Source organism: Oncorhynchus nerka, linkage group LG11 (assembly GCF_034236695.1).
Source record: "Oncorhynchus nerka isolate Pitt River linkage group LG11, Oner_Uvic_2.0, whole genome shotgun sequence".
Classification (NCBI taxonomy): domain Eukaryota; kingdom Metazoa; phylum Chordata; class Actinopteri; order Salmoniformes; family Salmonidae; genus Oncorhynchus; species Oncorhynchus nerka.
In genome coordinates, this window is record NC_088406.1 from 51,941,436 (window position 1) to 51,966,957 (window position 25,522).

The 25,522-nt window shown below is 41.7% G+C and overlaps 1 protein-coding gene across 4 annotated transcripts in view; it reads left to right on the forward strand.

Moving 5' to 3' along the window:
* Positions 1-9,907: 9,907 nt before the first annotated feature.
* LOC115137118 (cell surface glycoprotein MUC18-like) overlaps positions 9,908-25,522 on the forward strand; it is a 44,287-nt gene continuing 28,672 nt past the window's right edge. For 2 of the 4 annotated variants that reach the window (XM_029673200.2, XM_029673198.2), the window contains exon 1: positions 9,908-10,139. In XM_029673200.2, coding sequence (XP_029529060.1) covers positions 10,076-10,139 — 64 coding nt within the window. In that variant the 5' untranslated portion in view covers positions 9,908-10,075. The remainder of the gene's footprint in view (positions 10,140-25,522) is intronic. The other 2 variants (XM_029673199.2, XM_029673197.2) reach the window with 2 other exon arrangements.

Genomic DNA, 25,522 nt, shown 5'->3' on the forward strand with positions numbered 1-25,522 from the left:
CTCCGGCGATCTACGGTCCGGAGTCCCCGACGATGATCTACGGTCCGGTGTCCCCGGCGACGATACACGGTCCCGAGCCTCTGGCGACGATCCACGGTCCGGAGCCTCCGTCGACGATCCACAGTCCGGTTCCTCCAGCGACGATCTATGGTCCGGAGTCCCCGGCGATGATCCACGGTGCGGTTCCTCCGGCGACGATCCACGGTCCGGAGCCTCTGGCGACGATCCACGGTCCAGTTCCACTGAAGCGGAGGGATCATCGAGCGGAGCGGGGTCTACATCCCGAACCGGAGCCCCCATCGAGGCTAGATGCCCACCCGGACCCTCCCCCATGGAGTCAGGTTTTGCGGCCGGAGTCCACACCTCTTTTCTCAATTTGGTTAGGTCCGGGTGTGATTTGGGTGGGCATTCTAGTTTTTCTATTTCTTTGTTGGCCGGGTATGGTTCCTAATCAGAGGTAGCTGTCTATCGTTGTCTCTGATTGGGGATCATACTTAGGCAGCCTTTTCCCCACCTTTTAGTTTGTGGGATCTTGTTTTTGTGTAGTGCCTGTGGGTGCTCCAGTCGTTACGTCTCATTTAATGTTTATTGTTTTTGTTGGTGAGTTTCATTTTAATAAACATGTGGAACTCTATGCACGATGCGCCTTGGCCCAATCCATCTCTAAACGATCGTGACACGTAGATTAAGATTGTCGTGGGTCTAAATTAATGTAAAGGGACACAAAGACAACCGTCAAGAAAACAATTCCAAAACATCACCTACTCGAGGTAAATAGGTTATGCAGGTCTCAAGTTGTGAAGATCCTGAATGAAAAAGCAGGACGTTTGTTTGGAACACCTTATGTGGGGGTTTTCTGTGTCCCCTCACAAAATTCGAGAATATCCTGACTTTCTGTCCCTCTCTGTCAGCCAAGTCAAAAGGTTACTCTCTTGGGTCTTCTAGGGTCTTTGCAGTCCCTGGGAACTGAAAGGGGGAGAGGCATCCAGGCACTTTTTTGTGTTGTCTTTTCCTTACTCAGTCCCAGTCTATTTTATTTTCCAAACTGAATGCTCCCAATCTTCCCAAACCCTCTGCCTAGGATGTATTATATTACAGGTAAAGAGCACTCATTCCTGAGATTTATCTTGACGAAAAGAGAACACCGGCATCTTCTCTGTTTATACTGTACATCACAAATATACAGCAAATCTACTGACTATTTTACTTGTATAATTTGCATATTTACATCATTTTTTAATTAATGGTCAAGGGAAGAGCTGATGACAGCTATAATGTAAGCATAAACTGACTTACCATCAATAACCTCAGAGGAATAAGGCTGACACAACCTATCATGACAAAGTGGTAGAGACGGTAAGACTATTGTTTCAAAACCCACAACATGGCAGTCATTTACGATATCGCAGCAACGCGGGTCTTAACTGCATTCATCATGACTTCCATGTACTAAATGAGTATGCTCATCAAGGCACAAGGCGAGACCCAGATGCAGACACAGGAGGCAGATGGTTGGAGTCTATGTTTATTAATCCAAAGGGGTTGGCAAGAGAATGGTCATGGACAGGCAAAATGTCAAAACCAGATCAGAGTCCTGGAGGTACAGAGTGGCAGACAGGCTCTTGGTCAAGGCAGGCAGAATGGTCAGGCAGGCGAGTACAAAGTCCAGAAACAGGCAAAAAGGTTAAAAGCGGGATGACTAGAAAAAGGAGAATGCAAAAAGCAGGAGAACGGGAAAACGGCTGGTTGACTTGGAAACATACAAGACGTACTGGCCCAGAGAGACAGGAAACACAGGGATAAATAGACTGGGGAAAACAAGCGACACCTGGAGGGGGTGGAGACAATAACGACGACAGGTGAAACTGATCAGGGTGTGACAATGCTATGACATATCGTTTCAATATAAGCCTATTCTCTTCTAGGTATTTCAGGAATGGTCACATGTACAGTAAACATATGTCACATGACCTAGTAGTAAAACAATGAGTGATTGGAGGAAACGTTTGGATGTTTTTCCATTTTCTTCTCCTCTACATGTCAACTATAAAACTCCACCCTTCCTCATGTGCGCAAGCTCTGACACAATGATGAGAATTGTCCATCCACCCACTGACTGTGAAACGTAACCTACCATAGCCTACACACCACAGCTAGACTAGTCTGTGCTGGGCTGAAAGAAATGCAGGAACAAATTCCCAATCTAATCACATTATTGACAGCTGTGTCTTAGGTTGGCCTCTCATCTCACTACTACCAGACTGTCCACTGACCATACGGCTCTACTGTAATTTAGATCAAATCATTTGTCTCACAAAAATACTGCACATTGTATTCTATCATGTGAAAGCCAACAAGGCGAGGCATGGTCCACTGCTGCTTCTGTAGTAGCAAAATAAGTACCCATATTCAGGGGTTGGAAAGGAGAACAAAATCTGTCTGGGGATACACCCATGTAAAATCCTTGGAATCAGTTTTACAAAATACAAGCTCTGTTTTACAAAAGATGACAATTTATTTCACATCCCCCCATTTCCCCCCCCGCCTGTATTCATGGCTGTTGTTTGCATACATTACATTGTGGATACAAAAGGTTCCTTTACCTTGGTCATTCATAACAGAACAATCTAATATGATACATTCTGTTGACATCAGAATTGTTACTTTGCCTAAACTGAACATGTGTTACATTTCACTGGTTTGTCTGGGAACAGGGGCCCCTTCATCTGCTAACCTATCACTACACAGTGTAAGGATTCTGCCAGGCCATACAGGAAGTGGAAGCATCAACAGCCTCTTTGTTTACGTCCCTTTTCATCCAGAGGTGTCGTGATCTCCCTGTTTGACTTCTGGTAAACTTCTGAAGGTCATCCACACACCAGCCACCACTCCGTTGGCCTCTGTCTTACCTAAGGTCGCAGCACTATTATTCCTATAGTAAAGTATACATTTTCACACGCAAAAAAACTGAACAAAGATACTCTAGAATCTACATCAAAGTTTCACCTGCAACATGAAGAAATATGTTGGATGAAGCCTTTTCAAATAATGTCAAACATATTTATGTATTGTGTGTGATGACTAGCATTGCTCAGAGACAGACGTCTATTCCCTCCGTAGGAGTACTCTATGAGTGAGTGTTGTGGACCGGAGCTTTAACCAAACCAGAGAAAATGGATTTGCTGTAAACACAGATGGAGGGAGGAGGAGGAGGAAGAGGAGGAGGCAGTTGTGGTCATTTATCTGTGTTTAACTTATGTTTCCATCAAAACAGAGCAACGTCTCCACAAACAGATTGTCGTCTGATATCATGGGGAAAGAAAAACAGAGCGCAATGAAGTCTACTGAGCATAAAAGGAGTTGTCTGGTCTGTTGAATGGCCTTCATTATGGTTTTAGAAAGCTTGATCCCCCAGACGGCAACACACCTGCCCTGCACAGGACTACACAAGACTACACAGCAGATAAGGCAACGATGAAAGACTAAAAGCCTTTGTCTTGAAGGAAGCGTGAACAACTCTTCCACCTTTAATCATGGTATTATTATTGATGCCCCCTGCATGTACTGTACCTCACCTCATGGACTTTTAAGTTCACAGGAGTCTGATCTGGGGAGGCTTGGCAGCTAGCTGAGAAAATAGCTTCACAGAGGCCTCTCCCACAGCCTCCAGTAGGTCACTACAACATAAATAAAATACATATCTTAAAGAACACAGACTTGAAATAGAGCCTATGAATGGCAGACTATGAAACATTAAAAACAAAGCCATAAATGTATACATTTATGATGATGAAATATTGAAATCGTAACAATGACAGTTCCTCATAAAATATCATATCCCAATTACATTTTTATTTAGTCATTGTATAACTTATTATAATATATCAGGAGTTTCATTCCAAAATCCTGTACACTGAGTGTACAAAACCTTATGAACACCTTCCTAATAGTTGCACCCCCCTTTTCCCTCAGAACAGCCTCAATTCATCGGGGCATTGACTCTAAAAGTTTTTTAAAGCATTCTACAGGGATGCTGGCGTATGTTATCTCCCATGCTTCCCACTGTTGTGTCAAGTTGGCTGGATGTTCTTTGGTTGGTGGACCATTCTTGATACACATGGGAAACTGTTTAGTGTGAAAAACCCAGCAGCGTTGCAGTTCTTCACACTTTCAAAACAGTGCACCTGGCACCTACTACCATAACCCATTCAAAGGCACTTCAATATTTTGTCTTGCCCATTCACACTCTGAATGGCACGCATACACAATCCATGTCTCAATTGTCCCAAGGCTTTAAAATCCTTCTTTAATTAAAATGTCTCCTCCCATTCATCTACACTGATTGAAGTGTATTTAACATCAATATGGGATCATAGCTTTCACCTAGATTCACCTGGTGAGTCTATGTCATGGTAAGAGCAGGTGTTCCTAATGTTTTGTACACTCCTTATATCTACATTTTCAGAAATCTTGACAAATTAGTTTGTATTAAGAATTTATAAAAAAAGAGGTTGGTGTGTTTTTCATTATCTAACAATGGCATGGTTGTTGAATGACAGACATGCATTTGTTTAAAATCTGTCACTTGATGGTTTTATTTCAGAGAGACAAATAATCATGGAAATGTTTTTTGTTGTTGCTAAATGCTAAATATTCCCCTCACTCTCAGATAAACTAGTACTGCTAGGTTTAACACAGTCAAATGTAACAAATAACTACATTTTTAATAAAGAACTGTACAAATTTCCTCCCAAATGGCGCAGTGGTCTAAGGCAGTGTTTGAGGGGTCACTACAGACCTGGGTTTGATCCCAGGCTGTGCCACAACCGGCTGTGACCGGGAGTCCCATTGGACGGTGCACAATTGGCCCAGCATTGTTTACTTGGCTCCTGGTGCTCTAGTGACTTCTTGTGGTGGGCCCGGGGCCTGCAGGCTGACTCAGTTGTCAGTTGAACAGTGTTTCTTCCGATACATTGGTGCGGCTGGCTTCTGGGTTAAGTGTGTAGGTGTAAAAGACTGGGTTTTGGCGGGTCAACTTTCAGAGGATGCATTACTCAACCTTCATTTGTGACATTAATATTTAGTGAATGAAATTACATTTAAGTCATTTATCAGATGCTCTTATCCAGAGCGACTTATAATAAGTGCATCCATAGCTAGGTGAGACAACCACATATCACACACTGTATACGAACATGCCATTCCAGCTAAACAATGGATATGTAGCGTTTTGCAAAAAAACAAAACATTTTCATACACTTCTAAAAATATATTAATACAAATCAGAGAACAGTAACATTTTACACATAGGCAATATTTTCTCATGAAAAAACACAAATCTGAAAAATTGGTGGACATAGCATTTTGGAAATAAACTCTTCATATCTCATTGAAACCTCGGTGCTACTACATCCATTCAATCCACTGACACGGAAAGAGAAAGCAGGAAGAGGAGAGAGAGAAGGGGGGGGGGGGGGTAGACAGACAGATAGACAGACAAAGAGCAATCTGATCAAATAAATCAAATTGGTTCATAACAGTCCACTTCACTTCAAAGGAGTAGTTCAGTTAGACTCAAAGTCCCACAAATGCAGAGGAGCCAAAATGCTATTGCATTTTCCTACTGCTGCCAGTGCCTAATGGTCAGAAGGAACCTTTCATTACTTGACAGCAGTGACGTGTGTGTGCTCTCCCACAGGTGTACAAACAATCAGCGGCTTTGTATGCAAACACAGTGTATATTGAGACTGTCGACTCGGATACACTTGGTTTCAGACTACCTAAAAAAAAGACTTCTGTCTACCTGTAGCAGAGGTTTTCTTTCAGCGCAGAGTAGTAGTTCCTTCTTTTCAAGTTCTTTATCATGTGGCAAATGTATTGAGGCTTGTAGTTGAAATCCATGATTTCCGAAGGCCCAGATATATAGCACATTTTGAGTACAGAGGAATAAGCAGAGCAATCTAAGTTTTCTAATAGGCTTTGATTTATAGAACAGCTGTTGGTCAAGCAATTGAATGCTCGGGAATGCTCTGGAACCAAACGAAATGTAATTCAATGCCGTGTATGCTTTACGAATCTGGCAAGAGAACAGGCCCATGTATCATTTCAACACAATTACATTTTAAGGGACCCTCAGTCCGATCATACACTATATATACAAAATTATGTGGACACCCATTCAAATTAGTGGATTTGGCTATTTCAGCTCCACTCGTTACTGACAGGTGTATAAAATCGAGCACACAGCTATGCAATCTCTATAAACAAATAGTGGCAGAAGAATGGCCTTACTGAAGAGCTCGGTGACTTTCAACGTGTCACTGTCGTAGGATGCCACCTTTCCAAAAAGTCAGTTCGTCAAAATTCTGCCCTGCTAAAGCTGCAAGTGTAAGTGTAAGTGTTGTTATTGTGAAGTGGAAACGGTTGGGAGCAGCAACGGCTCAGCCGCTCACAGAACAGGACCGCCGAGTGCTGAAGCGTGTAACGCGTAAAAATCGTCTGTCCTCAGTTGCAACACTCACTACCTAGTTCCAAACTGCCTCTGGAAGCAACGTCAGCACAATAACTGTTGGGAGCTTCATGAAATGGGTTTCCATGGCCGAGCAGCCGCACAAAAGCTTAAGATCACCTTGCGCAATGCCAAGCGCAGGTTGGAGTGGTGTAAAGCTCACCACCATTGGGCTCTGGAGCAGTGGAAACGCGTTCTCTGGAGTGATGAATCACACAGGTAAACGCTACCTGCCCGAATGCATTGTGCCAACTGTAAAGTTTGGTGGAGTAGGAATAATGGTCTGGGGCTGTTTTTCATGGTTTGGGCTAGGCCCCTTAGTTCCAGTAAAGGGAAGTCTTAACACTACAGCATACAATGACATTCTAGACGATTCTGTGCTTCCAACTTTGTGGCAACGATTTGGGGAAGGTCCTTTCCTGTTTCAGCATGACAAGGCCACCGTCAGTGCCCAACATCAGTGCCCGACCTCCCTAATGCTCTTGTGGCTGAATGGAAGTAAGTCCCCGCAGCAATGTTCCAACATCTAGTGGAAAGCCTTCACAGAAGAGTGGAGGTTGTTATAGCAGCAAAGGGGAACAACTCCATATTAACGCCCATGATTTTGGAATGAGATGTTCGACGAGCAGGTGTCCACATACTTTTGGTAATGTAGCGTATTTTTCACTCATACACGTCAAATGGTTTTCCCCACTATTTATTTAAACATTCACAGTGTAGGTTGGAAAAAGTATGTGAACCCCTAGGCTAATGACTTCTCCAAAAGATAATTGGAGTCAGGAGTCAGCTAACCTGGAGTCCAATCAATGATATTTTGGTTAGAGCTGCCTTGCCCTATAAAAAACACTCACAAAATTTGAGTTTGCTATTCACAAGAAGCATTGTCTGATGTGAACCATGTCTCGAACAAAAGAGATCTCAGAAGACCTAAGACTAAGAAATGTTGACTCGCACAAAGCTGGAAAGGATTACAAAAGTATCTCTAAAAGCCTTGATGTTCATCAGTCCAGAGAAAGACAAATTGTCTATAAATGGATAAAGTTCAGCACTGTTGCTACTCTCCCTAGGAGTGGCCGTCCTGCAAAGATGACTGCAAGAGCACAACGCAGAATGCTCAATGAGGTTAAGAAGAATCCTAGAGTGTCAGCTAAAGACTTACAGAAATCTCTGGAACATGCTAACATCTCTATTGTTGAGTATACAATACGTAAAACACTCAACAAGAATGGTGTTCATGGGAGGACACCACGGAAGAAGCCACTGCTGTTCTAAAAAAACAATGCTGCACATCTGAAGTTCACTAAAAGGTACCTGGATGTCCCACAGTACTACTGCCAAAATATTCTGTGGACAGATAAAAATAAAATTTAGTTGTTTGGAAGGAACACACTACACTATGTGTGGAGAAAAAAAAGGCCCTGCACACCAACATCAAAACCTCATTGTAACTGAGGGAGCATCATGGTTTGTGGCTTCTTTGTTGCCTCAGGGTCTGGACAGCTTGCTATCATGGAAAACTGAATTCCCAAGTTTATCAAGACATTTTGCAGGAGAATGTTAGGCTAGCTGTCCGCCAATTGAAGCTCAGCAGAAGTTGGGTGATGCAACAGAACAACGACCCAAAACAAACAACAGAATGGCTTCAACATAAGAAAATACGACTTCTGAAGTGGCCCAGTCAGAGTCCTGACCTCAACCCGATTGAGATGCTGTGGCATGACCTCAAGAGAGCAGTTCACACCACACATCCCAAGAATACTGCTGAAAAGTTTTGTAAAGAGGAATGGTCCAAAATTCCTCCTGACCATTGTGCAGGTCTGATCCGCAACTACAAAAAAATGTTTGGTTGAGGTTATTGCTGCCAAAGGAGGATCAACTAGGCTACGCTGGGGTGGCAGCATAGCCTAGTGGTTCGAGCCTAGTGGTTAGAGCTGACAAGGTAAAAATTCTGTCGTTCTGCCCCTGAACAAGGCACTTAACCCATTGTTCCTAGGCCATCATTGAAAATAAGAATTTGTTCTTAACTGACATGCCTATCTGAATAAAGGTAAAATAATAAAACGTATCCAAGGCTTCACATACCTTCCCCACCCTGCACTGTGAATGTTTACACAGTGTGTTCAATAAAGACATGAAAATGCATAATTGTTTATGTGTTATTAGTTTAAATAGACTGTGTTTGTCTATTGTTGTGACCTGGATGACGATCAGATCTAATTTTATGACCAATATATGCAGAAATCCAGGGATTTCCAAAGGGTTCACATACTTTTTCTTGCCACTGTAGATATAATTGGCACCAGTGGCACCATAGGATACTAGAGCAATAACTAGTGATCAAGTGGACTTTGTCTTTTGCAAATGAATGTCAGACATAAATTATGCAGACAAACAATGTGAAAAATTGTGATTAGTATATCTGTATAATCACATATTTTTGCCCTATTATGTGGTCTGAATGTAGTGAAAAGTGGATATTATCTTTGGGAAAATTAGAAACCGGAAGTCCTGCCGCTTGCGCAGTCAGCGTATTACAGCTGTGAGAGTGTATTGAAGTACTTTCGAATGCTAAAATTGAGTGTACTTAGTGAGATTTAAATCATTTACACAAACAGATTTCAACAAAATAAAGTCCCAGATTACAAAGATGATGGCAATATACAAATAAACGAATGCTGAAAATATTTCACATATCTTAACATTAGTCAAATTGACCCGAGAATTGGTATATAAATTCAATAGTGTTGGGGAGAAGTGAACTACACGTAGTTCAACTCGTTATTTAACTACATTTTGCAGTAGCTTGGTCATAGTTGAACTAAATTCAAATCTAGGTATTGTTTTCAGTAGTTAATTCACTTTTTGCCATGTAGTGGTGTAGCTAACTACTGAAACTACACAATCCTTTTTTGCAAATAGAAAATAAAATTCCTAATTCTCACTTGAAACATAGTTTTTGTGTTTAATATGCTACATTACACATTCTGTTGACATCTTACTTCAGAGTGATTTGTTCTTGCAATTTCAAGTCTATGACATGTTATATTTAGATATGATCATTTATGAAGTAGTTGGGATGTAGTGAACTACTTTTTCAAAGTAATTTTAGTTAAGTAAACTATATTTTTCTTACGGGTAGCTTCAGTTTAGCTTCACTTCTTCCAGTGTGAAGTAATTGGTACCTTGGTAAACTAGATTTCTAGAGTAGCTTCCCCATCACTGAAACTCAATACATTGAGTAATGAGTGCTTGCTTTGTTGTCCAAATGATCTTGTGTACCCCGTTCATTGCTGCTCGCAGCTATATGTTATATTCCATTCTAAACAATCAAGGAACCCTTGTACCCAACCATGTTATCATTAAGGCTGCCTGTTCAGAAAGATTAGACTACTGTCTGTACTATCGCCTTTCCCCTACAAGTTCCTCCTACCAAATGCACTGTCCCTCTCGACCATATCTGCACCCAGATCTATTGCCCCTCTCGCACCCTGCGTCTGTCTCGCAGTTTTCCAGCATCGTCCAGCCGTCACACTCACTCTCAGGACGACACTGGGCAGAAGCAACAACATGGCTTTACGAATGAAGGCTTCCATGTTCGTGGGACTTTTCCTGCTTTCTCTGGCCTGGAAAGGTATGTGACCTAATACAGATCTAACCTCTTGAAAACACTGCATAGGACGCGGTTTTCTGCGGTCTATCGTTTGGTGACTACTGTACTGTACATTGGAAACTTTGCGGGGTTGCTTGTCAACTGAAGGCTGGCTTCTTGATGGAACGCTTCTCTGCTCCGCTCCGAATAAGGCTGCGTAGACGCGGCAAACTGCAAATATGTGATGTTGCTACCTTTATTCGGTCGTTTTTCTGGTCAATTGTTTAAGAAAGCTGAAAAGCAAATGGTAGCTTATTTTCACAAATTATGAATATAGTTGCCTAGGATGTTTAAAGCATATCAGTTTTCTACCATCAGTTAAAGTTAAAAGATACTGTAGGTAACCTAGTTACAATAATTCAAGTAATTTAAGTGTTTGAGATTTACATCAGAACACATGTGCACGTCTAATGTGTATAAAGTAGTTATTTATTTGTCATCATATAAATAGTAGTAGTAAGTGGATATAATAAGTGGATTCAATTAGTCACCCCTATACAGCAAATTCTGTCTTGAAAGATGGTCATTAGATTGTATCACTTAGCCTATGCATATGAACAAAAAGCTCTTCTTTCATGTTTGTATGCATGCCCTCACTATTACTGTTTTTGAGTCATTATTTTGTTTTGACTGAATACCCAAATACTGTAATTTTAGGTATGTGTGACTCTTGAGGAATGCAATCTGTAACTGGCTATGAGAAAGATGAAAGTTGTCGCATAGAGACCACTTTTCTAGTCTGTTCTATAGCTTGCTTCTTTTAGATCAAAAACGATTTATTCACAGAACTGCAATTGTGAAAAGCATTCCACTGTATTTTTGTCCATAATGAAATAGCTCAATTATTTCAGATTTTATGGGAGCCTACTCTAAGGTCTATGAATGTTTGTGCAGTAAGCCCATCAAATACAGCTATGTTTTTGTTATATGCTTCGCAGATACTGGTTGTTACAAATGTTTTTTTGGTCATTTGGTCGAATATGTTGTTGAGAAGGGAAAATCAGCTGCGTAGCTGCGTACTGTCAGGTCATGTCTTCCTACCAGGGTTAATCTTGGTCAGTCATGTTCTGACACCATTTACATTTCCGCCATTTAGCCAACGTTCTTATCCAGTCATACAGTACAGTAGTGAGTGCATACATTTTTATACAGAGTCAGATATGATCACTCTGTGATGGATGCAGTATGCATGCTCTTACCAAATCTACACAGAACGATTCCTAGGGGAAAAGGTAAGGGGAAATGAAGGGAAAAGGATACAGGTCCCTCTGCTAGGCTATACCTTAGTGACATCTGAAATTATATATATATTTTTTAAATGGACTAACTCAATCTGTGATACAAAAGGAGCACCAGTCATTTTAAAACCTCTACGGGATTGGTGTCCCCGCCATGGGACGGTTGAGCCAACGTGCGCTAATGTGATTAGCATGATGTTTTACATAACAAGAACATTTCCCAGGACATAGACATATCTGATATGGGCAGAAAGCTTAGATTGTTGTTAATCTAACTGCACTGTCCAATTTACAGTAGCTATTACAGTGAAAGAATACCATGCTATTGTTTGAAGAGAGTGTTACACAGTTATGAACTTGAAAATGTAAATGTATTAATAAACCAATTAGGCACATTTGGGCAGTCTTGATACAACATTGTGAACAGAAATGCAATGGTTCATTGGATCAGTCTAAACCATTGCACATACACTGCTGCCATCTAGTGGCCAAAATCTAAATTGCGCCTAAGCTGGAATAATACATTGTGGCCTTTCTCTTGCATTTCAAAGATGATGGAACAAAAGAAATACAAAAAAAATGTTTTTTTATTTGTATTATCTTTTACCAGATCTAATGTGTTATATTCTCTTACATTAATTTCACATTTACACAAACGTCAAAGTGTTTCCTTTCAAATGGTATCAAGAATATGCATATCCTTGCATCAGGTCCTGAGATACAGGCAGTTAGATTTGGGTATGTCATTTAAGGCGAAGATTGAAAAAAAAGCATCCGATCCTTAAGATGTGGAATGATGACTTATACGTGTATTTTAGGGCGTACTACCTGGGTGGGGTGGGAGGATGGGGGGGGTATGTTGTAGGAAGCGTGGTGCGTATAATATCCTATTTTACAGCTCAGTCATTTCAAAGCATTTTTTCATCATATTTGTCTGTTTCTATTTATTTAGACAGGTGTCTCCGGTCTTTCCCTTACAACCCGTCCTTTGCGTATCTGACTTCCCCCTCCTCTTACCCCTTTACATCTCTGGTCGCCTTCTCTCCCCTCCTGTTTGGACACTCGTCTCGCTAACTCCCTCTCTTTATTGTTTTAGCTCATGCTCGGCTATTGTTCCTAATCTCATCCTTTCCTTGACCTCCCTGCTTCTGGTGAGCTTACTTCCTAAACCCCTGCCTTACTTCTTGGTCTCGGGGGACCAATTGTGGTGTTTTCCCACCGCCCCTCTTATCCCACACTCCTTGTTTCTCAGGAAGTAGATGCTAGTTTTGGACTACGGTGGGAATGCCATAGCTATCATGTTGAACATACATATAGCATGGGTTGGTAGAGCAGGTTACATCATGTGACTTTATAGGCTACGTCCTCATTGTTTACTGTTGGTCATGTTCTTGATTTCTTACTATGGGTTTGTCTGATGTCCATATGTTGTCTACCTGGTCTATTCTTTGATGGGCATCCTTCACATTCACATTTGACAGCCGCATAAATAGTCAGCCGCATTAAATGTTTTTTTCATTCTGAGAAAAAAAAACAGGTAAAGTCTGGTCTTGCTGTGTTGGATTTCATATTAGCCTCAATTGATTACTTATGCCAGAGTGATCAAAAGGGTTTGCCCTCATCTGGTTGCTATGGAGGCCAAGTGTCATATTGGACACAGACTTCAAATATATCTTTGTGCCAGGATGCCAGCATGCAAGCTTGTTATTGACCACAAAGGCCCCAGCAAATACTTTGACATTTACCCTCAAAGGAGCAATATCACTTTAATAACTTATCTAAATGCATTAATGAAGCTGCTTACAGTAATACCTAAATTAACCTTCACAATAGTGAAGGCATCAAAGGAGTGGTGGTATCATCAGGGATTCCAATAATGACCTTTTGATAATGATAGAATGTACTTCCTGTAACACCAGCCAAATGCAGGGGCAAACGGCATGCTCATCACAAAGACATCTCCCATTAAAAGGACATCTTTTCTTTTCTTTTTTTTTGTTGAGGAATGCTGGTGATGGGCTGGGTGTTGAGAGGGGCTGCCAGTCAATGTACACAATAAAAGTGATTGTGCACCACCTTAGAGCTTAGATAAAATGAAGTGTAGATCTGGGCAGCAAATCAGCAGAGAGCTGTGATTGAAACGGAAGTCCCTATATTCGGGCCTCTGGCAAAGGGGATAGAGTGCGGAATGCCACTGTTTCACTTCCAAGCCCCACTTAAATTTTCACGGTGACAGAGTTCTTACACTGTAAAGCCTTGTTCATCTTAGCCTTCTGATAAGAGCAACCAGTTACAGCCAGTGGCACACATTCTCCATCCTCATCCTGTTTATGTAACAGTTAAGTTTTTAGGTAGAATCCTCCTACAGTCAAATGTATCCAGGAATTCAAAGTAGTAGCCTGGGACATGATCTTGAATAGTTAACATCTTTCTTCACACTGGTTGGAATCCTTGTGAATGAAGCCTCACCACAGACACTTTGCTTGATGTCTTTAAAAAAAAAAATATATTTTTAAATATATTTTTTTCCAACTTTATTTAACCAGGTAGGCTAGTTGAGAACAAGTTCTCATTTGCAACTGCGACCTGGCCAAGATAAAGCATAGCAGTTTGACACATACAACAACACAGTTACACATGGAATGAACAAAACATACAGTCACAGTAGAAAAAAACAAAACAAAGTCTATATACAGTGAGTGCAAATAAGGTCAAATAAGGGAGTTAAGGAAATAAATAGGCCATGGTGGCGAAGTAATTACAATATGGCAATTAAACACTGGAATGGTAGATGTTCAAAAGATCGATGTGCAAGTAGAGATACTGTGGTGCAAACGGAGCAAAATAAATAAATAAAATATGGGAATGAGGTAGATAGATGGGCTGTATACAGATGGGCTATGAACAGGTGCAGTGATCTGTGACAGCTGGTTCTTAAAGCTAGTGAGGGAGATGGGAATCTCCAGCTTCAGTGATTTTTGCAGTTCATTCCAGTCAGTGGCAGCAGAGAACTGGAAGGAAAGGCGACCAAAGGAGGAATTGGCTTTGGGGGTGACCAGTGAGATATACCTGCTGGAGCGTGTGCTACGAGTGGGTGCTGCTATGGTGACCAGCGAGCTGAGATAGGGCGGGGCTTTACCTAGAGGAGACTTGTAGATAACCTGTAGCCAGTGGGTTTGGCGACGAGTATGAAGCGAGGGCCAGCCAATGAGAGCGTACAGGTCGCAGTGGTGTGTAGTATATGGGGCTTTGGTGACAAAACGGATGGCACTGTGATAGACTACATCCAGTTTGCTGAGTAGAGTGTTGGAGGCTATTTTATAGATGACATCGCCGAAGTCAAGGATCGGTAGGATGGTCAGTTTTACGAGGATATGTTTGGCAGCATGAGTGAAGCAAGCTTTGTTGCGAAATAGGAAGCCGATTCTAGATTTAATTTTTGATTGGAGATGCTTAATGTGAGTCTGGAAGGAGAGTTTACAGTCTAGCCAGACACCTAGGTATTTGTAGTTATCCACGTATTCTAAGTCAGAGCCGTCCAGAGTAGTGATGCTGGATGGGCGGGCAGGTGCGGGCAATGATCGGTTGAATAGCATGCATTTAGTTTTATTTGCATTTAAGAGCAGTTGGAGGCCACGGAAGGAGAGTTGTATGGTATTGAAGCTCGTCTGGAGGTTAGTTAACACAGTACTATCAGATATCAGATATGGTGGTTGGGGAGCGTAAACTGTATGTAGCTAGGTGCAATAATGCACATTTAGTGATAGATCAGTGGACGCCATCATTTATCGTTACCTCTTTTATAAATCATTAATGCATGTGTAATGACAACATGTACATCATCAATCAAATGTGTGATGTAACAAATCTAACAGATCTAATTACATCATTTGGAAGACGTTAGGAATGTGTCATTATGTTTATGTTATGCAGGTCTAACCCTATAAAAATGTTTTATCATTTTACATTTGAAAGCAAGCCATAACCAATGCTTTTAAGAACAGTGCGCTAGGTTTATATGTTTGATAAATAGCAGCTGGTTAGCCACCCTGCTCAGAAATGTAGCTGTGTTTTAAAAAAAAAAAATGTATGCCGTAATGTCCTGTGCTGTACCCAGATTAGGCCACATTGCCCCTTATCATCATAGTCCAGAAATAAACTTTAGCTCAGCTCTCCAAACGTTGTTTACATATTCACATTCAACACAAAGTCCTTGTGACAAAGTCAAGAAACAGGCCACCTCCGCTTTTTGATATTGTTCGGTTGTTACTGTGAAACATCCATCAGAAATGCTTGTGTAATGTAAATTCATTCTTCACACAATGGTCATTCATCCGTTTTAGACCTGTGTGAAAATGTCCAGATCTCTGTGCGAAATCAAACAGGACAAAGTTATAAACTCAAAGGATAGGCCTTTCCGATGTATGCCCGGAGAGAAAGTTAGTATCATATCCCAAGCAATGCTATACATTGTTTTTAAAGAAATATAAAAAATAAACACACATTCATCTAGCAAAGCATAATCATTTCTAAGAATTAGCAGGATGGTACAGGAAGATGGAAGGAGGTCAGGAACAGAAACATGAATGATTTCTTTTTCAGCATTTAGCGTCATCTTGGACCCTACTTGGAATCTGACTCAAAAAGAGGAGAGTGAGGCTGAGTTGTGACGATGTTGCTTGGTTACTGGTATGGTGCTCTGAAGTCTGAAGACACATCAAAGCTAACTGGGGAAACTGCCTGATTGATCGGATAGTCACAACGATGTAAAAACATGCTGTCCTCAGTGCTTTAAACGGCTAGAGGCCGTTATAAGGGGTCTGGTTTTGAGGGATGTTTTGGGTCGTCAAGAAAACTTGGGGGCTTTTCCAAATCAACCCTATGATTGAATTAGGTTAGAACAACAACCAGAGTCCGTTAGGGACCTGCTAGCGTAATATTAGTTTAATTGGACCCCAAAGGATCTCTCCTTCAACTGGATTACTGCTGTATCTGGCTAGCTAGAAAGGAGCACACTTTCTTTATCTTGAGCAGCCTGTCAAAGCTATTGAACGAAGCCAGGCTTCCTGAATGAAGTACCCTCTCGCAGTAGTCTGCAGCCACACTGGTGTAAAGGATTCAGGAAAGTTTCACAAGCCGAGCTTAGTGATTATATATAGAATTTGAAAAAGAATCAATCTTCCAAACCATTAACTTTTATTGTTGCTCGCTCTTACTCTCTCCATTAAGTTGTAGAGGACACCATCTAAAGTGTGAAACAAGTTAGAGAGTATAGCAGTGGCTACCGGGGCATTATGTTTGCTGTGTTGTCAGGATGAAATGGCCTAATGATTTTTAGGCTGTAGGGAATGACTTTCAATACTAGAGATGGAAAGAGTAGAGCAACAATGGACAGAAGCCAGGAAAGGAAATGTCCTGTGTAAAGTCCAGATCGGAGAGTATGAATCTGCCTGGAGAAATGAAAGGAGCAGTCCATTGATTTGATTGTTTGTTTGTGTGGAGGCTCCCTCCCAGGCCCCTCCACTGTTGACGTCAGGGCATTGTTGACACTTTGCTAGCACTGGCTATCTCGCTTAAGCTAATTGGTAGCACACAACCACTGCTCGATCAATTAAGCAATCAGGCTCGTTGAATGAAATCTCTGTCGTCAGCAAATGTTTCAAACAGCCATACAAATGTTTTTTTTTATGATTAAGAAAGACAATTCTTGTGTCTTTTTGTATTATTTCCAGGTGTAAAGGATCTGGTTCCGATCTGGTTTTGATTTCGATTGGTTCAGTAATGCATTTACAGATTGGCTTGATGTGAAATTGCCATTACAGTCTTTCAATGTCTCCAGATGTGCAATGAGGCAGCCCGTATGTAAGACACCTGCCACATGTTGCATTAATATATCTTCTACATCGGGGCTGTCGGACAGTCCATTGATCCATGAATGTTTAGTGTGTTTGAAATCACTTCAGCTGTTGCTAGAAATTCCACCACTATCTTGCCATCAGTTCAACAGAAATCAGAAGAGCTAAGGTATGAGGGCAGTCTTGCCACTCTCTTGCCCTTATACCTTGGCTCTTTTGATTCCCGTTGAACTGATCTCTAGACAGACGCACACACAGCTGCATACACCAGGCGCCAAAACTGTCTGAGAGAACCCAGACGGAGGTTCAGGTTACTGAAGTCTTCATTATCCAGTAGCATGTCTGTCCACATCCCCCTGGGGTCATGTCTCAAGCACTGCTGCTACTTGATTCCTCTGAAGTCCTCCAGCCTCTGGAATCCTCCTTTATTGGCCACCCACTCCCACTCCCACACCTCCTTCTACCTCATTTCACTACACCCGCAATAACATCTGCCAACCATGTGTGTGTGACCAACACAATTTGATTTGATTTGATCTCTTGTCGTTTTCTTCGATACAGACCAAGTGTTCTGTCATTGGAGCTGAATAAGTGTCAGACTGGTGTCATTGACATAATGCTTGACCGCATTGGGTGTAATTACCTGCCAATTACCTACCTTACATTTATCGAGCCCAGAGGAGGCTGGTGGGAGGAGCTATATGAGGACGGGCTGATTGTAATGGATGGAATGGAATTAATGGAACGGAGTCAAACATGTGGTTTCCATATGTGTGATGTGTTTCATACCGTTCCATTCATTTAGCAGCCATTACAATGAGCCCATTCTCCTATAGCTCCTCCCAATGGCCTCCTCTGATCTAGCCTAACAATTTAGCGGAAAATGCTAAATATATTACTGCAAGGATTACTGCACTGCCCACACATGTTACAGGCTTGGGCCTTCTTGGTTCTGTCTATTGATGCCTGTTGACGGTGTGATCTCACCATCACAACAACAGTCAACAGTCACGCCCAATTTTTCAGTTTTTGATTTGTTAAAAATGTTTGAAATATCCAATAAATGTCGTTCCACTTCATGATTGTGTCCCACTTGTTGTTGACTCTTCACAAAAAATACAGTTTTATATCTTTATGTTTGAAGCCTGAAATGTGGCAAAAGGTCGCAAAGTTCAAGGGGGCCGAATACTTTCGCAAGGCACTGTAGCTCTACAGTTGTGGCAGTAAGTGTCCAAAGTTGGTTTTGGATTGTTTGTGTTGTCCTCTAGTAAACCTTGATTCTCAAAACTAGTAATTACTTCCGCAACAGTTTGAGGAAGGCCCTTTCCTGTTTCAGCATGACAATGCCCCCGTGCACAAAGCGAGTTCCATACAGAAATGGTTTATCGAGATCGGTCTGGAAGAACTTGACTGGCCTACACAGAGCCCAGACCTCAAACCCATCGAACACCTTTGGGATGAATTGTAACGCAGACTGTGAGCCAGGCCTAATCGCACAACATCAGTGCCCGACCTCAATAATGCTCTTGTGGCTGAATGGAAACAAGTCCCCGCAGCAATGTTCCAACATCTAGTGGAAAGCCTTCCCAGAAGAGTGGAGGCAATGGAAGCAAACGGGGGACCAACTCCATATTAATCCCCATGATTTTGTAACGAGATTTTCAAGCAGGTGTCCACATACTTTTGGTCATGTAGTGTACCACGGCTAAGGGCAGGAACCCAGGTACTCCGCTTTGCGTCATTGGCCATATACCACACCCCCTCTGGCATCCAGGACTACCCTGTTTATAATTAAGCAATAAGGCCCAAGGAGGTGTGGTATATGGCCAATATACCACGGCTAAGAGCTGTTCTTGTCCGCAATGCGGAGTGCCTGGATACAGCCCTTAGCCAAGGTATACTGGCCATATATCACAAACCCCAGTGTAGTGAGGTGCGTACTGGCAGCAGAGAAGTCAGGCGCAAGAGAGCGAAAACTGATTTACAACGGTGTCGTTTAATATCCATAAACCACCGTCAACCGTCCAATAATGGATCAAACAAATACCAGCATACCTGTGCATAAGCACTACAATAAATAATTACCGACAAGAACATGAATGGGAACAGAGGGTTAAATACACAACATGTAATTGATGGAATTGGAACCAGGTGTAATGGAAGGCAAGACAAAACCAATGGAAAATGAAAAGTGGATCAGCGATGGCTAGAAGGTCGGCGACTTTAACCGACGAACGCCGCCCGAACAAGGAGAGGGACCAAGTTCAGCAGAAGTCGTGACACCCAGAGTTGCCTTATTGCTATTATAAACTGTTTTCCAACATAATTAGAGCAGTAAAAATAACAGTTTTATCATACCCGTGGTGTACGGTCTGATATACCACATCTGTCAGCCAATCAGCATTCAGGGCTCTAACCACCCAGTTAAAAATGACAAATATTACACACTAGCCTGTTATGACTGCACCTTCATCAGACTGTCTACCTGTATCAGTCTATGATTTTATTTCACACCTACACAATTAGTTGTGACTCTCAGTTTGTTTTGCTGTCTGCCGTTTTCTCAGAGGACAAGGCATGATACCATAGAAGGACATTATTTCATGTTTGTATGCTTTTGGATACAATAACCAAACAAATGTTTCGGGACAAAGCCCAGTTGGCATGTAAACAGTTGCTTTAATACTCGACTCATTACCTGGTTGTGAAAGATTATTGTTGTTTTCTCCAGATTTCTCATTCATTAAGATGTTATATGTGCCAATTCTTGCTGTCTCTGCCTATTTTAGGAATGAAATGTTGGGAGACAAACGCTGAGAGCTAAATCAAATCAGGCTTTTATTTTCTCTTTGCCCCTCAGGAGCAGTTGAGGTCATTTGTTTCAGTAATTGGCATATTTTGTGGCTAAGCACCTCTCCATGTATTCATGTGGTTATTAGATAATATAGCTCTACTCATGGTTCTCACCCCCTTCCATAGACTTGTGATGATAACGGATCAGAGAGAGTCAGGCATGACAGCTGTGCTCTGTGAGTCTGTGTGAACCAAGGGGGTGACATTTGTTTCAACTTTTCACCCCCTCAGCTGACGACACACAGACACAGATGCAGAGAGAAGCAGAAAGGCACACACACTTTGATCTTAACGACAACTAAATGACATTTGTAAACATCCCATGCAACCGTCCAAATGTTTGATCATGGATGGAGATACAGATACAATTGATAGAGATATCAAGTGCTAACACACCTAAGGTAGCTCTAACAGCCTGCTTGTGCCATGAATGAAAGAGGCCTGTTCTGTTCTGTGTTCTTCACTGTCCCCTTGTCCACTGTCACATGAATTGTGTTGTGTGGAAGCCACGTCTAAAGCCCGGAGCTCATTACGCGATTTGCTGGAATCTGAGGCCACTCAGCGGCTTTGTGTTTGGTAAAATGGTCCTTCTTCCCTGTCTCTGTCTAAGCATTAAGCTCATGGAGCCAGATCAAATTGAATAATGCTCTTAGATAGAGTAGACAATGGGCTAAATGAGTGAGATTGCATTTATTTTTTGACCCTAATTGACCTTTTATACACTAAATATGTGTTTGTTTGAGTCTGGCACTTTTCAGGAATCACCATACAAAGTGGTATAGGAAATGTAGGTGACATTGCTGAGTAACAACTGATGGCATTGCAAACACAAACACAGCGGGATCGTACCAGCTAACAGCAAACGTTCCCACAACTTTAGACAGCGTTCCCTTAAGAGTCTCTTTAGGTTATTAACTAAAGTTTTGATAGGAATGTTCCTGTGATGTGCAAGGAATGTTTTCAGGAGACCATTCCGTTAATGTCAAACATAACTTGCGGTTACCATGTTCTCAGGACTTAAGAAATTAATGTTCTAGACATGTTTCATGGGAACATTGCAAGAACATTCATGTGTCCAAAGAAAAATATATTACACATCACACTTTTTACCGAGCCAATCGAAGCCCTGATTGGTGAACCACCGATCCATGTTTAACTCTTTGTCTGTTGGCAAGGTTATGGATACTCACCTGTGGTGGCTACTCATAGGAGGAAATTCAGTGAATTTCATAAAAATAAAAATAGTGAAACATTTCAAAAGTTGTCCTTTTTTAGATAAAACTATGCTATATATATTCATGTCACCAAATAATTGATTAAAACACATTGTTTTGCAATGAATGTCTACAGTAGCTTCAACTGCCCTCTGTTGGGTAGCACCATGGTGTAGCAGGAGGACAGCTAGCTTCCGTCCTCCTCTAGGTATATTGACTTCAATACAAAACCTAGGAGGCTCATGGTTCTCACCCCCTTCCATAGACTTACACAGTAATTATGAAAACCTCCGGAAGCCACTCCTCAGTAAAAGGCACATGAGATTGCCAAAAAGCACCTAAAGACTCTCTGACCATGAGAAACAAGATTCTCTGGTCTGCTGAAACCAATATTGAATTCTTTGGTCTGGACGCCAAGCATCACGTCTGGAGGAAACCTGGCACCATCCCTATGGTGAAGCATGGTGGTGGCAGCATCATGCTGTCGGGATGTTTTTCAGCAGCAGGGACTTGGAGACTAGTCAGGATCGAGGGAAAGATGAACGGATCAAACTACAGAGAGATCTTTGATGAAAACCTGTTCCAGAGTGCTCAGGACCCCATCCAATCTGACAGAGAATGAGAGGATCTGCAAAGAAGAATGGGAGAAACTCCCCAAATACAGGTGTGCCAAGCTTCTATAGCGTCATACCCAAGAAGACTCAAGGCTGTAGTCACTGCCAAAGGTTCCTCAACAAAGTGCTGAGTAAAGGGTCTGATTACTTATGTAAATCTGATGTTTCAGTGTTTTATTTTTTATACATTTGCAAAGATTTCGAAAAACCTTTTTTTACTTTGTCATTATTGGGTATTGTGTGTAGATTGATGAGGGGGAAAAACGATTCAAGCCATTTTAAAAGAAGGCTGTAATGTAAACAAGGGGTCTGAATACTTTCCGAATGCACTGTATTTAACACATGATTACATTGTGCATGTTAATTTATACAGTAATTATTATACATCATGTCCGCACTTGGGATTTGAATTCACAACCTCTTGGTTCATGGTATTCCGATCTTCCTGCTATGCCAGCATGTCAGTTATCAGTTCATCCTAGTATTCTCATCATTGATTTTATTGACTTATTTCAGCAATTTAAGGGCTTTCTGTATTAGTTGCCTAATGTTGGTGGGGCATATTAACCTGTTTTAATGTTACTCCTGAATCACTATAATCAATCAAATATTCTTTAGCACAATTACTGGAAGTCTATGGTATCTACTAGTATGCTAGGAGTTATCATGGACTTCCAGTCATTGCGTTAAACACTAGTCAGCAATTGTGCTACCGCTAGTTAGCAACTTCCTTCAAACTTCACGCAGAAGCATAAACATTTTATCCACGGGTTCATCTGGGGAATTAGATAAATGGCTAAATGGCTTCATTGCCAAAATCCTGAAGTATCCCTTTAAAATTTGGAGATGGAACTCTGTGCTTGTTTTGGTATAACTGCAGGCTGCATCACATCCGGCGGTGATTGGGAGTCCCATAGGGCGGCGCACAATTGAGCCAGCGTCGTCCGTGTTTGGCCAGGGTAGGCCGTCATTGTAAATAAGAATTTGTTTGACTTGCCTAGTTAAATAAAGGTTAAATAAATAAAATGACTGTCATCGTCATTGCTTAAATGTGAAATGTGAGAAAGTACAGACATGCTACTGTAAACATTCACATTTCTAATATTCTGAGAATATGGCAACCATGTTCTGGTTTCTATCAGAAGCAACACTGTGACCTGATCCATGTTTTGTCAACAAATTAGCATTGTTCCAGATAGAAATGCAACGACTAGAACTGATGTGATTCCTTATCAGAGACACGTTTGTTCCAAATGTTATATGTGCTGTGGATTTTTAAAAAGACGACAGAGTTCTCTTTGAGATGCTCAGCTATCTAGAATTCTACATTCTTTCAAGGAGAAACACATTTAAATTAGAACAGATAGGTGTGTTGTAACTGTTGCCAAGTAATGACATTAACATACTGTATGTTGTTAAGAATGTGAGAGTAGGGTGACTCCCCTTGCGGGTCTCAAACCTAGGCCACCAGCACCGATGACAAACACTCTCACTACTGTCCCAAGAATGTATATCTCTAGGGCATGTGCTTATTAGGCCAGTACCACCCTATCCCCTCCTCCCTACGCACTTGTGTAGATTTGAAACAACTTGATAGGTGTAAGCAATAGGGTGAATGCACTTTGAAGTAAATCTTAGCTCTGTTAAAAGTACACTCGAGAAAAAACACTTTTATTGAGCATAGTGATTCAGGAGAATCATTAAAACAGGTTAATATGCCCCAACAACATTAATGAAACAAAATCAATGGTAGTCCAAATTAGCTGATTACTGACACAGATATGTGGCGTAGCAGGAAGATCTGAATACCGTGAACCAGGAGGCTGTGAGTTCAAATCCCAGGTGAGAACATATTGAACAATAATTACTGTATGAATTAACATGCACCATGTAGTCAAAGTGTGTCAAATATGTAAGTTGAAAACACTGTTAAATGCAGTGTGTCTGTATCCCTAACCTTGTCAACAGACAAAAAGAGCTGTGAAAGGATCAGTGGTTCACCAATCAAATCAGGGCCTGATGTCCTGACAAATGATACACAGAAATGTTGCTGCCACGTTCCCATGAACAGTGTCTAGAACATTAACATCTAATATTGCGAGAACATGGCAACCATGTTCGGTGGAAAGTTGATGGAATATTCTCCTAACGCTCATAAAACTGGACACATGAATGTTCTTGCAACGGAAATGTGCCCATTGAAACTCGTGTTGAGTATACTCTTGAGAACATTGTAACCACGTTCTAGATCAGTGCTGCTTGACATTACGGGAAAGTTCTCCTAACTTTAACATCAAAAGGTTCTCAGAAAGGTTTGCTAACGTGGATAGAATGTTCCCCTAAAAAAAAAAGGCACGTGCTTCTGATTTGCGAGGTAAAACAAACCACAGCATCTCAAATGTGAAGGCAGAAAATGACTTTAGACCATTTAGAAGGCTGTTTTGTTTCTAGAACATATGTTCTAGTGAAGATTTTGCAGGAAGAAGCTAAGATACACTCTTTGTGTGGATTTTCATCACTGTGTGGAGAATCTGTTGAATCTTCTATGTGGAGTATATTGTAGATCGGCAATGTGAAGTATATCAGGAACTTACCGTGTACTACAGAACGCTAACTGTTATTACGCTTATTGAACTGTGGTTTTTCACGTCATGACATTGGTCATTTCCGTAGCTTTCTCGCTCTAGCTCGGCCGATTGTGATTGTGGTTCTCAACCCCTTGACTTCTGCTCTGGGATCAAACGCACACTGCTTTCTGTTCCTGTGGTGAGGGTTAATGACCTGAGAGAAAACACTCAACACCAGCAAGTCACCATCGAGCAGTCCAGGAGGAGCAGGATAAGGAAGAGGAGGCCCTTCCTGGTACTACCACTCCTTATGTTTTCTCCTTGACTCCAAAAGACACGGTGGCCAATCGCTGTGGAGTGCTCGCCCCTGTCTCACTGTCAAGTAGCTAGACACTTCTGGACAGTGGTCCGTCAACTGTGTTCGGTATTGTGAGTTTTCTGAGAGAGTGTTTGTGTGCGTGCGTGCATGTGTGTGTGCACATGTGGTTGGGCCTTTCCTATAACCAAGGCAGCCATAATGGACTGAGATGCCGAGCATTCCTCAGACATTTCTCCCCCTGCCTGCCTGCTTCTCTCTTCTCTTCTGTTCCCCCGCCAGTTTCAGGGGCAGAGGGCCTCTGACCCCTCAGACCAGCCCTGGGTTCCTGCCACGGTTCTCAATTCAAGCCAATCAGAATGAGTTTTCCCCCAGAAAAGGGATTTATTATAGATATATTTTGTAAATACTCCTTGGTTTCATCAGCTGTCAAGGTCTCAGACCATCCCGGAAGTGAAGAAGCCGAATGCAGAGGTCGTGGGTTGGCGTGGTTACATGACCCGGTTGGACGTACTGCCAAATTCTCTAAAATGACATTGGAGGCGGCTTATGGTAGAGAAATTAACATTCAATTCTGTGGCAACAGCTCTGGTGGATTTTCTTGCAGTCAGCATCCCAATTGCACGCTCCCTCAAACCATGAGACATCTGTGGCATTGTGTTGTGTGACAAAACTGCCCATATTAGAGTGGCCTTCTATTGTACCCAG